Source organism: Alligator mississippiensis, chromosome 2 (genome assembly GCF_030867095.1).
Source record: "Alligator mississippiensis isolate rAllMis1 chromosome 2, rAllMis1, whole genome shotgun sequence".
NCBI lineage: Eukaryota > Metazoa > Chordata > Crocodylia > Alligatoridae > Alligator > Alligator mississippiensis.
In genome coordinates, this window is record NC_081825.1 from 286,886,153 (window position 1) to 286,900,002 (window position 13,850).

General features: G+C 40.0%; 1 protein-coding gene across 7 annotated transcripts in view; it reads right to left on the reverse strand.

Moving 5' to 3' along the window:
* The window catches only part of PPP1R13B (protein phosphatase 1 regulatory subunit 13B), a 115,661-nt gene that overhangs the window by 17,853 nt on the left and 83,958 nt on the right, over window positions 1-13,850 (reverse strand). For 5 of the 7 annotated variants that reach the window (XM_014596436.3, XM_059723268.1, XM_059723270.1 and 2 more), the window contains 5 exons: window positions 9,364-9,465; window positions 8,189-8,363; window positions 7,090-7,286; window positions 4,580-4,744; window positions 3,627-3,807 (listed from right to left, as the gene is read on the reverse strand). In XM_014596436.3, the coding sequence (XP_014451922.1) occupies window positions 3,627-3,807; window positions 4,580-4,744; window positions 7,090-7,286; window positions 8,189-8,363; window positions 9,364-9,465 (820 nt within the window). The remainder of the gene's footprint in view (window positions 1-3,626; window positions 3,808-4,579; window positions 4,745-7,089; window positions 7,287-8,188; window positions 8,364-9,363; window positions 9,466-13,850) is intronic. The other 2 variants (XM_059723269.1, XM_059723271.1) reach the window with 1 other exon arrangement.

The window sequence follows — 13,850 nt, forward strand, 5'->3', positions numbered from 1 at the left end:
GGAAACATTAAAATTTTGAGGCTAAAAATATGATAGAACAGTAGAAAATGCCAAAACATCTTCCATTCTCTTACAAAGATGCACACAGATTTACAACGAAACCTCAGAGAACTCATAAAAGTCATACACTGAATGCCGTATAATCCTTAAAACTCCAAAAATGCAACAATAGGTGCTTATCCTTAGCATTCAAAGGTGGTAAACAGGAACTCAATAAAGGTCCCATTTGTTCCAACTTTCATTCTTTCTGTTGCCTTCAGCTTCAGAATGCAGCTACTCCCACCTTCCCGCCCCATCATATCCTACTTGAGCAGACCTACCAAACACCCTACATTTTCTTCTTGCACCCCAAACTGAATGCCATACATACCAAGCTGCTGTAACAGCCTGCAATTGCAACTCATGACAGCCAGTAGCTGCTGTGGCAAGCAGGCCGCCAAGCAGCTTCTCTCTGTTGTTCCCTCCCTTGGGTCTCAGCAAGGAAGGATCAGCTGTGATGGACAAGGAACAATGAGAGCAGAAGCTGCAGCAAGCAGAGGCCAAAGGAAGCAGAGATGTTGAAAGAATCCAAACTTTGGCTTCCCAGCTCTACCCCTGACACCACTTCCCATCCAGTGAGCAGCCTCCCTGCTCACCTTGTCTATCCAACTGATGTCAAGCAAAATACTGTTTCTGGGCACCATGCCACGAAGTTCCTATTGCTTTGGTACCAGCTACCTCTACGGGTTTCCTAATAGCAACCAAGGCCCAATAACAGCAGTCGGTCTTTGGAATAACTTTCATACCATTTTGCATTGATAGATCTTGGATCATTTAAAACATGAGAAAATGCTTATTGCATTTTATAGCTGGTGAAGGCAAGACAAAGGAATAAATGACCCACAGCAATAGAGCACATGAACTGCAAAACCAAGAATAGAATCCTGGTCCCATTGAGGCAATGGGAATTCTGCCATGGACTTCACTGCAGCCAGGATTTTACCCTGAGATCAGACTCAGATCTCCTAGTTCCCAGGCCAGTAGACCATGAATACCTATGTAAGCTATGCAGGGAATAGTGTCTCCAGAATAAATCCTCACATGCCAATAACTCATAAATTTCCCCTGACAGTCTGATTAGCAGCAACAAGGCGCCTAGTAACTTATTTCAGTATCTTTACAATCAAAACCTCAATTGCAGAAACTCATCCCTAGGGTAATTCCACTGGTGACACTCAAAGGATCAATTTGCTCAAAATCTGTTTGTTTCCATTCTTCCTTTTAATCTGCAGGTTAATCTCCAAGCAATTTTATATTTTTACCAGGATGGAGAGTGATTTCTAAAAATGCTGTTTAATATGTATCTGCATGAAAGAGCTCAGATGATCATATTAAAACTTGGCATTCTTAGATAACCAAAGATCTTGTAGAGACTCACAGTGCTGGGTGTCAGAAAGAGTAGATGCCAGGCAGATGACACTGTGAACAGCAGACTGAAGAGAAGAAGTGGAAGCTGACAGAATAGGATCCACTATTATGTCTAAATCAGAAATCTTCCAGGTGCCTGGAGATTTTTTCACACACCCATAGTCAGTCTCTACAGAACATACCGAGGCAGGTCCAGTCACAGAGATAAAGAAAGAAAGAAAGAAAGAAAGGGGTGGGGAGAAAAAAAAAAGTGGTGGAAAGATTACAAAGTAATGGCAATGGAGAAATTAGAACTTAAAAACTTAGAAATGAATAAATAAAAGAATGACACATGGGAGAAAAAAAATCCCCAAGATTTGATCTACTTTCTATTCTCTTAAACTCTGAGAAAATCATATAACTACACTCACTATAATCAACATATAAAAATCAGTCTCTGGAGAAAACAATCACTCTTTTCCACTATCAGAAGTCTCTCATGCAGAGTTACTCCTTGTAGTAGAATATGGAAACTCCCACAGTGCACGGACAGTCACCCAACAAGTGAGATTTGCAAACAGCAGCAATTAAACTGTGACCTGTGAATTATTTTCATATGAGATTAACGAATTAAATACACACACAACCAAAGGAAACATGAATATTGTGACAAATCTGTCATTTCACCTCATGTTTAAGTCATTTCAAATATCCACTTTGAATTTCCCCAAAAAAGCAGTAAGATGGGGAAAGCCTACTCCACCACTGGGTCTGAGGAAGGATCTAAAACTTAGTATATCTTGCATGGAATTAACTTCTGGATCTGATACCAAAGGCAGTGTACTTCAATTTCCAGGACTTGAACTTGATTAACAGATTACTAATACCAGAGGGTGCAACATGCAATACTGCCTAGGAGTATGCTTTAGGCCAGGGGTGGCCAACATGTGCAACAGGTGCCACAAGTGGCACAGGCAATATTTGTGTATGGCATGTGGCAAAATGGGAGAGGGGACAGGCAGCAGAGTGGCAGATGGGGAAGGGAGCAGAAAGCAGAGCTTCAGATCAGGCAGGGAGCACAAAGCAGGGAACAGAAAGCTGAGCAGCAAATCAGGTAAGGGAAAGGGATCAGAGTGGTACATGAGGAGGGTTCAGGGCTAATTTGTGGTATGCCTGCCAAAAAGGTTGGCCCCTACTGCCTTCAGCAGACTGCAAAGTAACTCTTTGCATATGTCGTACAGAATGGTTCAGCATCTTCTCTCCCTGCCACAGAAGCAAAGTATAAACCTTGAGGAAGTTTTCAATTCCAACCACAAAAACATTTTTGGAACAATGTGGCAAATCACAGGTAGTTTGCACTGGTGGCTGCCCCCTGCTCTTAAAACTCTTCACTACAACTAGGCATCATGCCCAGATGCTTGGGACTGCATTTATCTGTGTTTGTAGTCAAACTACTCTTCAGAGTTCTGACTTTAGCAAGGCACATACTGCAAAACGAAAGCAAATTGGCTCAAAGACTTCAGGACAGCTGACATACCATTAAGGTAGGTGGTCCCCTCAGATGTTAAATATGAGAAAGAATATTTTCTGTTTTACAATACATCTAGAATTGTTTACGGTGGGAGACAACACTGGGACCATAGCGCTGAAGAACAAATTATGAATAATTCTATTTTGCCTCCTTCACTAACCCCAGTGAGAAAGGGATAGACAACTGGAACACTAAAAACTATTCCACTGCAACACAAGACACCACAGGCTGGAACTAACCACCTTCCTCTTGCTATCAGAAAGCACTCTTTTCTTTTTTTTATTTTAGAAGCAGTGTGTTTTTTACTAGACCAAGTATATACATATGTTGTATGTAAGATAAGCAGCCTTCTGTAAACAAATGGAAATTAAAAAATTACAGCAACTAGTTACATTAAAAAAAAATCTTGGAAGCAAACACTCCTAGGGTAGGAATTATTCAGTCAATTGACACATGCTCTTTTGTAGATTCCATATTCTGTTCGAATTCAAGCAAAACTGAGAAGGCAGCATGCTCAGCCACTGAACAAGGGTAGGTAGAGAGATACAAAACACTTCATGTTGCTCAAATGACTATCAAGCTATCACAGAACTGTACTGAGAAGCCAAATTCATTCAACCTGAGATAGAACTGTCAAAACACAGGATTTGCAAGAACTATTCCTTGCCCCTCTCTCAGAGCAAATACTTAAACAGCTGTTGTAACTCACCAGATTTTGATCTTCCATGGGTTGAACTGGAAGCAATGGTGAGAGACTGTGGTTTCACTGGGTCCACTGGTACAGCATAACTGCCTGCACTGGGAACCTGGATGTAAGGTCCCACTGCTGCTACTCTTCCTGAAGCACTCAAGGATGACTGTGGCGATGAGGTTCCGTTAATACGATTTAACTAAAAATAGACAAACCAAAAGTTGTGTGAACCTCTATTTATCTTGGAACATTTGGTGTCAAGATAAAGTGTGGTTAAATAATCTAGAACTGCACAATATTGTTGTCACAGTTCTAGTCCATATAAAACAAACTTTGTTCACCTAAAAACTATTAATTTTTTTTTTTTACCATGATACAAATTTTCCCATCAGGAAACTGTTCTGCTGTCCAAGAACTCTTTTCACCTTCAGCCTTCATAGGTTTGTGGCCTAGTGAGCGGCCTTGAATAATGGAAAGCAAAAACCTGCAAGTATTCCCTCTACCTGAGATTCTACTTGGTAATTCAGAGAAACTCTACCTAATCTCTTGTCTACCAGGCAACTAACTAGGTTGCTGGAAACCGCTCTGGCCAACTTTATTAAACCGCTTCTATTTAAATAATGCTTTACTCTGGGCAGGGAGGTAATAATTTCAACATTTAAGAATATTTTATTAACAAACCAAATCAAACTTCTATGTCAATGCATAGCCCTAGATTAATCCTTCCTTTCTGCATTACTGTAACTGTTGCAAATCTTTATAGTTCCTAATATAATGGCAACACATTGCCATTTGAGGGTTTCTTAATGTCTATGGAAAGCCTGTAAAAAATTAAAATTTAAAAAGTTTGCTACTTTCAAAAGTTTTCTTTTTTGTAATTGTTTGTCAGCTGGAGAAAAGTTACATCTTATGAAGATTTGTACAGGTTGTGGAAACCACTGAGGTGTGGCCCTTTTAATAGTTTATCTTACAGGGATGTTTTCTTTTTGACGTGCCTCAACTTTTTTCTTGTACAGGCGCTCGCGCAGCTCATTGATTCGCTTGTCCATCATAGCCACCTCCGTGTTGCGTTTGTTTAAAAGTTCCTTCTGCTGCTGCAGCTTGGAGTTCTGTTCTTGATTAAGCCTGTTACGGATCTTTAAAAAAACAATGGTTATAGTTAAGGTAGACATTTCATTTTACCTGTTGTTGTTGTAGCAGTAAGGTGTCAAAAGATATAAAATAATGTAAAACAACTAAGTTTTCAAGTCTAAGTCTACACTTCTACACAGCCTAGTCGATAAACATTTGCATTCAAGTACAACTCTTAAAACAGCAAAATAAAGTATGTCCTAGGAAGCAATTGACCACTTATGAATATATGTAGAATCCATCCAATTTGTATCAACTGGATGAAGCATCTAAGCATAAAGATGTTTCATAAGGGAATACTGAAGTGAAAAACAAAACATACATAAAATTTGTTAGTAAGCTGATTTGGTCAAACCTTCTTATTTCAGAGATGCATTTTTTAACATCATGGAAGGTAAACAACACTAAAAGAAGGTGTCATTTTCAACATTAGTTATACCACTGATTCTACTTCCAATTCCAAATGAAACCTCTTGATGCATGAATGCGATGCTAACTGAACTGCTGGTGCACAGGCTAGACACTGATTTTCCTCTCTACATTGGGATTAAAGGGAAACCTTCATTTGAAGGCTTCTGATGGCTTATGGGGTGGGTTACCTCTACAGTTTAAATCAATCATGTCGTTCTTCACAATTATTTCTCCTGCTTCCTCACTGGCTCTTTGGCACCTTCAATAATTCTGACAGTTTGTCCCAATTTTCCACTTCTCGTGTTGATGTTACATGCAAGAAACTGAGGCAAATTTCAATCTTTATGAATATATAGGGGGTCAATGTGACAAAAAGCAACATAGACAGCTCAACCATCTGTTAAGCATCTTAAAAATTACTTCAGGAGTGGAGATGCACCTAATGCAAGTGGCAGGGGAAAAAAGCTATCATTTCTCAATTAAATAAAAAAAATATAGTGGAAGGATTAATTTGGGCCTCATTGTCAAACTTGATATAATAATTCAAATGAACCCTCTCCCACTCCTCTTCAGAGATAAATATCATTTTATTGTAAAATTAACACCTACTAGCCAATTACATTAAAGTTATTATACAAAAAGGCCTCATTTTAAAGAACATCATGTCAATCTGTGCACAAGGTAATCAAGGGTAAAATATTAATGCATCCTAAAGGAGTAAAAATTTGTAAGGGTTACTCATATTTTTTTCTCTTCCCTTACTTCCCCACCCCAAAGCATTACTCATATATTTCTCTCTCCCTCCCAAGAGTTATTCATATTTTTCTCCCTCTCTTTCTCACACACATACCCTGTTTCAGTAGTCATCTCAAACTCGGGACATTATAAACAAATTGGAACTCAAAATCCTGGCAAACTAGAAAGTCACTAAACAGCTGTAATTTTATACGTGTCATGTAGATGACAAATCAATGTAAAAAATACATCTTACCTTTTGAATTAAAACCTACACTGTAGCTATAACCACTATCTCGGGAAAGAGGTAATTGTACATTTTTATATGAGCATTGTCTATATTGCTCTGTTGTGCGTTTAAAATACAAGTCAGGGCAGGTACACGTACACATAGTTAATGTATGTACGTGAGGATTATACCACACGTGCAGTACAGTAGAACTGAGGGCATTTGTATCTAGATGGTTCACAACCTGCTCAATTTGCAAGAGGTTACTGAGGAAAGGCTGAGGCACACAGCTCTCTGCTGTGGCTTTTAATTCAAAGGACGCTGCTTCTCCACTCAGTCACAGCCGATCAGTAATCCCAGATAGCTGACTGGAGAAGTGGTGCCCACTGAAATAAAAGCTACAGCAATCACCTGTTTACTCTGGCTTTGTAGGACTTTCACACCAGTTCACAAACCCACAATGCCATATGGGTATGACACCTAACCCCATGCAGTATCTGAATTCTACTAGATAACTATGCTTTTGTCTTTGTATTCTGTATTGCACTATTTAATCATGCTTTCTAGTTATAAAAGCTTGTAACATACTTTGCTCACTTCACCACAACCTCACAAGAGAAAATGATGATAATTTTAGATAAGATGATAATTTTAGGAAAAAGGAAAAACTTGAAACTAGTACTAGTTTACATGTTGAAATTTTGTATACACACTTTCTTTTCCCTTAGCAATCCTCTTCAAACATTTACTCAGACTTAAGTACTTAGTCTGAGTAATGTAAGTGATTCCGAAGTGCTTTTGAAAAAGTAAAGAAGGTCCCACAGGTTTATATATTTAATATGCCCTTGAAAGTTAACAATATTCCATCATATCAGTAATGGAATTTCACAGAATCAAATGCCCTGGCAGCACCAGATGTGCAGCAGTAAGTATTAAGCTACAAACACTGTAAAACTGTATCCATTAATGGTTTACCTGCAGCTCCTGATACAACTTTTTTAGTTCTACAGCTGCAGGCCCTGTCATCTGTCCATTGTAAGACTGGAAGCCATTCAATTTCCCTTTCCGCAAGTCTTCCAGTTGCTGAGTGAGTTGATCCACTTTTAACACTGCAGCTTGTAGCTCCTGCTGCTTTTCCTGGAACATTGCACTGATGTGCTCAATTTCAGTAGCTATGATGAATAACAAATTTGTAAAAAGTGGTTAAATGGAATACCAGTATGATTTCCCTATATATTTCCATAGTTTTAATTATAGAGCTATTGGGAGCAATGGGAAACTAGTCCTAAAAATGTTCTAAAAATACAGAAGAGACATCTCCATGAATTTAACTTTACCACATAACATACAAAATTATGTATTTAACCTATGATAGTTTGCTAAAAGTTAAAACATGTTTATTAAAAGTACTATATATTTATTATAAAATTCCCTCAGAATACTACTTTATTAACAATAGAACAAATTATTCAATATTCTACTGCTATGCTAATAATTTGCTAGCTCTAATCCAGAGTATAAGTGAAATGAATTATAGCAGAGCTGTGAGAGATTATTCAATGCCTCTTCTCTGCAACCTTCTCCCTTACCTCCCAGGCTCCCACCTGGCCACTGTTCCCCCTACAGTTCTGCAGCCAATAGCAGCAGTCAAGACCTGTGGGCTTTCCCTCTGGCTCTGGCTTCCTGCACCTGCCCCAAGGGGTGAGGCAGCATGCAGGAGCCCATGCTGTGGTGTGGTAGGAGTGGGCAGCCCCCAGTGCACCCTCCCCGCCATGTGTGCAGTGGCACAGGTGCATGGTGAGGGGGCCACCTGCCCACATGTGTAGTGGGGCGTGGCTGTCCATGCCAGTGGAGCACTGGGAGAGGGGCCATCTGTGTGTGTGTGTGGTGGAGCAGTGGAAGGGCTGGCTTTGCACCATGCACCAGTGGGGGACACCTGGGGGGGCCCTTGGCTTGTACTACTGCAGTCTGCACAGGGTGCTGTTCTCCATCCAGTGCAGGATGCTCGGTCTCCTGGCCACGGAAAAGATGGACAACCCTGAATTATGGAAGCAGATTTGAAAAATCCACATACACAGGTTGCCGTTCATGATCTTGCTATAGTCCACTTGCCCTCTCATGGCACGGATTTTTTTCAGCTTTGTCTCCTGGGTCTCCACTCGTTCCTTAAGTTTTTGAAGCTTTTCACTCTCAGAAATGGACTGCTGCTGACGACGTTCTTGCTGCTTCAGATAACGTAAGCGTTGTTCCTGTCAAACATATTATCTGATTTCAAAAGAATTTACCTGCTAGCCAACTATCTACAAAAATAGCAACAAAGCGTGGCTTTAGAGAAACTAAAATATCACTATGAATAGACAGTTTTCTTTCCTGTGCATCTTCTCTGCATGGGGGAAAAAAGTTAGTTCTGATGACAAAAAATTAATTAAGATGTCCACTAATAGACCTAGAAAAGGCTAGTATTAAATATTTGTTTGCACACATTTGTCTTCAAAAATGAAAAACAGAGCATACTGCTTTTGAAGCTCATAGATAAAACTTTGAACTCACACAAAAACAATTCCAGCTTAAACATTACTTCCAAAACATCTGTGAAACTTCCTCCAGTATTTGTTTCCTGCTGCTAGTAACATGCTTCCTGCTGCAGCAAGATGGTTTCCAACACTCCATTACTCAATTTCCCAAAGGAAACAAACAAAGACCAGTAAAGGATTTTAGGCTAGCTAAGATAAAGAGATCTACTGTAAGATAAAGTTCCAGGCCTCTAAATTACAGTCCTTGTCCTGGGCAAATAGGGGAAACGTTCCTTATTTTCTATATAATTTCTTTTAGAAAAGTGAAAATACAATTGCAAATGAAATTGTTAGCTTGAATCCTTTTAAATGTACTTCAATCCAGGCATGCAATATATACTGTACTTTTATACAATCTGTTACAGCATCACAAAATGCTTCAAACATATCTATATCTATCTCAATAGAGGCAAGTCTAGCAAAAAGGAAAAATATAACCTACCAATCTTTATGGAGATGTCTGAAACCATTTTGCACACATTGTGTTTATTAAATTGTAATATTCTATATTGCTCATAGGAACATACACTTCTTAATGCAGAAGATTTCTCTACTTCACTGACAGTATTTTCTATCTTGACAAAACTTATATTTGCATTTGCAGAAGGGAATCCCCAATTAAATTTTACCTGTGTATTTAGACCACCGCAGTTTTTATTTGTCCTAGTATTCTTACCTTAGCAACCAACATTTGCTGCTGATTTTCAATTTGTTGTTGTTGTCTGGCAGCCATATCTTGAAGCTCTGAAAATGTGAGCTCAACACGTGGATTCCCAACCTAGAGAAAGCACAAAAACAATTCATTAAAGTTTTCACCTGTTTATACACACTGATATTTTGACATTAGAAGCCATGTAGCAGTAGTTTTTAAATTTTTTATAAAGGTTTCTACTTAAACCGTCCCATTTAGCATCAAAGATAAATTTGCACTTTGGCTCCCACCAGGGATGCTAAAACTACTACAAGTTCCTGCACAGACCAGCACGCTGCATGTTGCTGAGACCACTCTGCTTCCAATCTGAACTGTCAAAGCAGCTCCTGGTGGGCAAGGGTATTAAAACAGCAGAGCACATTCTGCTGCACACTGTAAAAACTTACTAAGAGGCAAGAATATGACCCCATCTCTAATCTGTAGTTGCAGAATCCCTAGGAAAAAAAGAGGCAAAAACTCCTATGTGGGGAAAGGGGTTGGGGAAAAGAAGGAAAAAAAACACATGCACCAAGGAGATTAGAATTGGGGGGGACAGAGACATAGAGAGAGGGATTAATATAAGAAAGTAAGGAAGATGAAGCAGAAGGGAAACAAATGTGTAAGGAAAAGACTGAAGAGGAAAAAAAAGGATGCCTTACTTTACAGTGAACTATGACTATTTTATACAAGGGGATCCCACTCTTGGTGTACATTCATCCCATGCACAGGATACCAATCTTTAAATCAACAGCCATCACAGCATGAGTCTCACCCTCTTTCCTGGCAGAGGCAATCCCCATCAAGAATACTAACTTCAGTCATGGGCAATATTTGACTACGATGTCATGAATTCAAGTGGAAGCTTCATCAATGAAGGAAGGTACTAAATACCAATCCCAAGAGGAGGAAATTTTTCTAACAAGTGGAAAATCCATGACAAAAATCTTTAAAAAATCTGAACAACTGAATGAGAAAAGACTGCAGATTGTCTAAAATGGGTAAATTGTCCATTTTGGACAGGGGACTTGTATACAGATGCAATTAACTGAACTCTGAACAAAGCGACAGTCCTAACTACTTTTAAAACCAAGCAAATTAGTTCAGTGTTTCAGGAACTGGAGATTCCAATGAGCCATTCCATGCTGAGAAATCCACAATGAAAAATCCTTCCACTTGCACTGCATATGCATCCGGTAAAGGTTCCTCCCCCCCACCACTCTACAATAGATTTTCTTGAAATTATACTGAACAACTTCTGTCCACTGATATTAGCCACATAATTTCCATGCTATCAAATGCTAGGACAAGTGGTCTTGGTGGAGAACTAGACTGGTCTTGAGAGTGCCAACAGAAGTTGTGGCAGCTTGTTATCACTGGCTGCAAAAACAGTTACAAGGAACTCCACGTTTCCAGAAGATCTATATCTTACACGATGACAAAGTTGTCCTGCTTAAATTATCTGCCAAACCACTGATTTGCTCTGGCAGATGTACTGTCCAAAGGTTGATACAATTTTGAATGCCCCATTCCCACAGAAGTACGGTCTCTTCACAAAGAGTTTTGATCTTACTTTTCCCTGTCTACTTGGGCAAAACACTTATCTTGTCAGTTAGGACCTGGGCCGTTAGTCTTTTCCTAGATGCAGAAGCAATCTGTATGTCAGTTGTACTGCTCTGAGCTCCACTGCCATTATAAGACCTTGAGAGTTCAACAAGGACCTTGGGCCATGAGTCTGTCGAAGGTCTAGGTAAGTCTTCCACCCCATGTTATCACCAACATGCATCTTGTGGATTTGTTCAATTTTGTACAGAGGCTAAGATTTATACTGGAAGACCTATGTGAGAAGTTTGCAAGCTTCCCTGGAAACACTAGTTCCATTGCATCAACTCCAAAGGGAAAATCTACCACTTGCTGTAAGAGACCCTCACAAGAGTGGTTTACAAACACAGCTTGGGGTAGGATAGGGAGAAGGCAGAGCATGGAACTGGATTACACAACCTTCTTGAGTCACTGCAGAAGTCATTGGTCCACCATAACCCCTGATCAAGCAATCTTGAAAAATAAAAGGACAGGTACCAAAGAGAGCAAGGAAAGAGCTCCTTATAGAACTAGATCAGTCACCTTCATAGAATCATGAATTGTAGAATCACATTACAGTAAGAGGAGTGAAAAATGCCAGGAATAATTCTGAGAACAAGACCAGGAACTATATGTGGCCTTTATCAGTTTGATCAAAACCTTTGACACTGTTTACCATGAGGCTTTATGGAAGATCTTATCTAAGTTTTGTTGCCCAGGGAAATTTATCACCATCCTAAGACTCCTTCATGACCAGACAAAAACCTCCATCCCATGCAGTGGCTCCACTATGAAGCCCTTTGCTATTCAAACTGGCATCGAGCAGGGCTACATGATCGCACCAATTCTGCTTTCCATCTTGCTTGTGGTCATCAAGAAGCTCATCCATGACCATCTGCCACATGGCACTGGCAGCGAGTACAGGATGGATGGGAATCTTTTCAATCCTTCCCACCTCTGTGCCAAAACCAAAAGTTAAATCAACCTTGATTATGGAACTACAGTACGCCAACGATTGTGCTGTCATTGCACATACTGAGGAGGATCTACAAACAGCCCTTAGCTGCTTCTCTCAAGCACACCAGTGCCTGGTACTGACCCTTAACATCAGAAAAGCAAAAGGTGTTTGCTTCACCACCCTGATGCAGGCCAATTAACTTCCCCAGCAAAGATCCTCACTGACAGAGAGGAGTTGGAGAACGCTGAACAGGCCAACACTGATGAGGAGATCCAGCATAGGATCCAAACTGCAAGCTCTGCCTTCAGAAGACTGTATCATCACATGTTCAACGATCATGACATCAGGACTCGAACAAAGTTTCTATTATAAAAGGCTGTGGTAACCCCAACTTTTCTCTACAGCTGTGAAGCTTGGGTAACCTATAGGGACCACCTGAAAAGCCTGGTACGCTTTCACCAGCGCTACCTCTGGAAGATCCTTGGTATAAAGTGGGAGGATTGTTGCACAAATGCCAGTGTCCTCAGTGACGCTAACACCAGCAATATGGAAACATTGATTATTCAACATAGACTGTGGTTGACAGGGCATTGTGAATGCATTCTTGATGTACATTTACCAAAACAACTGTTATGCTCCCAACTCAGCCAAGGACAAAGGACACACAGGGACCAGAGGAAACACTTCAAGGTGAACATTAAGTGGGGCATTGACATCACAACTTTGGAAAAACTAGCTCAGGACAGGGTTACATGGTGATGCTTTGTGAGAGAAAGTACATTTTACTCTGAAGAAAACCATCTTGCCCTGGAGGCAGAAAAATGACAGAAATGGAAGGGAAAAAAACAAGACCTCTTTAACTGCCACCTGTGGCATCTGCCAGAGAGTCTGCAGCTCTAGGACTGGCCGCCTTAGCCATCAACAGACTCATCTACAACCCTTTACTTGACTTGTGGGAGTGATCATCCTGAACTGTGAGAGATTGCTGCCACCAACAGTAAGAGGAAGAGGACGACCTTCTCTTTTGATAATGTGGTCTTCCCCCTGAGACTCAGTGTTTACAATTATTGAAATAGGAAGATGAAAACTGAGACTGAGAAAATGACATATCAGAAATCATTTTATCCTACAGGACAAGATGTATAAGCACAAAGACTCTTAGTCTTCTAATCGACATAAAGCATCCTTGGTCTTCATGCTACACATGTTCTGTTCATCAAAAGGAAAGCTTGCTCTGAATTTCCTTATATAAATCAAGTTGCAACAAACCAGCAGGCCCTCCCTGCTGTAAGCCCAGTGACCAGGGATTTTACTCTTATTGAAGAATTGTTTTGGCAATAAGATGGACTTGAATTCCTGTAAGATCTGTTGAAACTTGTCAATAAACTGCGTGACCCATTGCAAATTGTCTTATCTGGTTAGCAAAGCCAGATAGTCTGTTATTCCAACATGTAAAGTGGTTGAAAAATAAACTTTCCTACTAAAGACATCACTCCTTAGTTCCATCTTTTGAGAGAAATTCAGATAGGCCAGAGAGTCTGGACTGCTCATCCATGATTGTCATGACTACAGATCAGTCTATGCATTCAGGATCCTCAGGAATTGATGCCAGAGTAGCCTAGAGATCTTTTGGCCATCAGCACAGCAACTTGACTCTGGATTTACAATGAAGAATATTAAAATGATCCAGATACGAAGACTATGTTATCCACAAAGACCACTATGAACGAGTCTTGAAAGCATCAGGTTATGGTATGGATGCCATCTCCTTGGCACAAAGATGCAAGAAATACCTGGCATATGATCTCTATAGAAAGAACATGGCATATTAGTTTGGTGATCTGGGTCTCTTGATAGATTAGGAGAAATGATTCTGATTGTGCAGAAGGATTCTTGCTGGAGGTGGCAAAAAAAACTGCAGTAACAATTCCTCAAA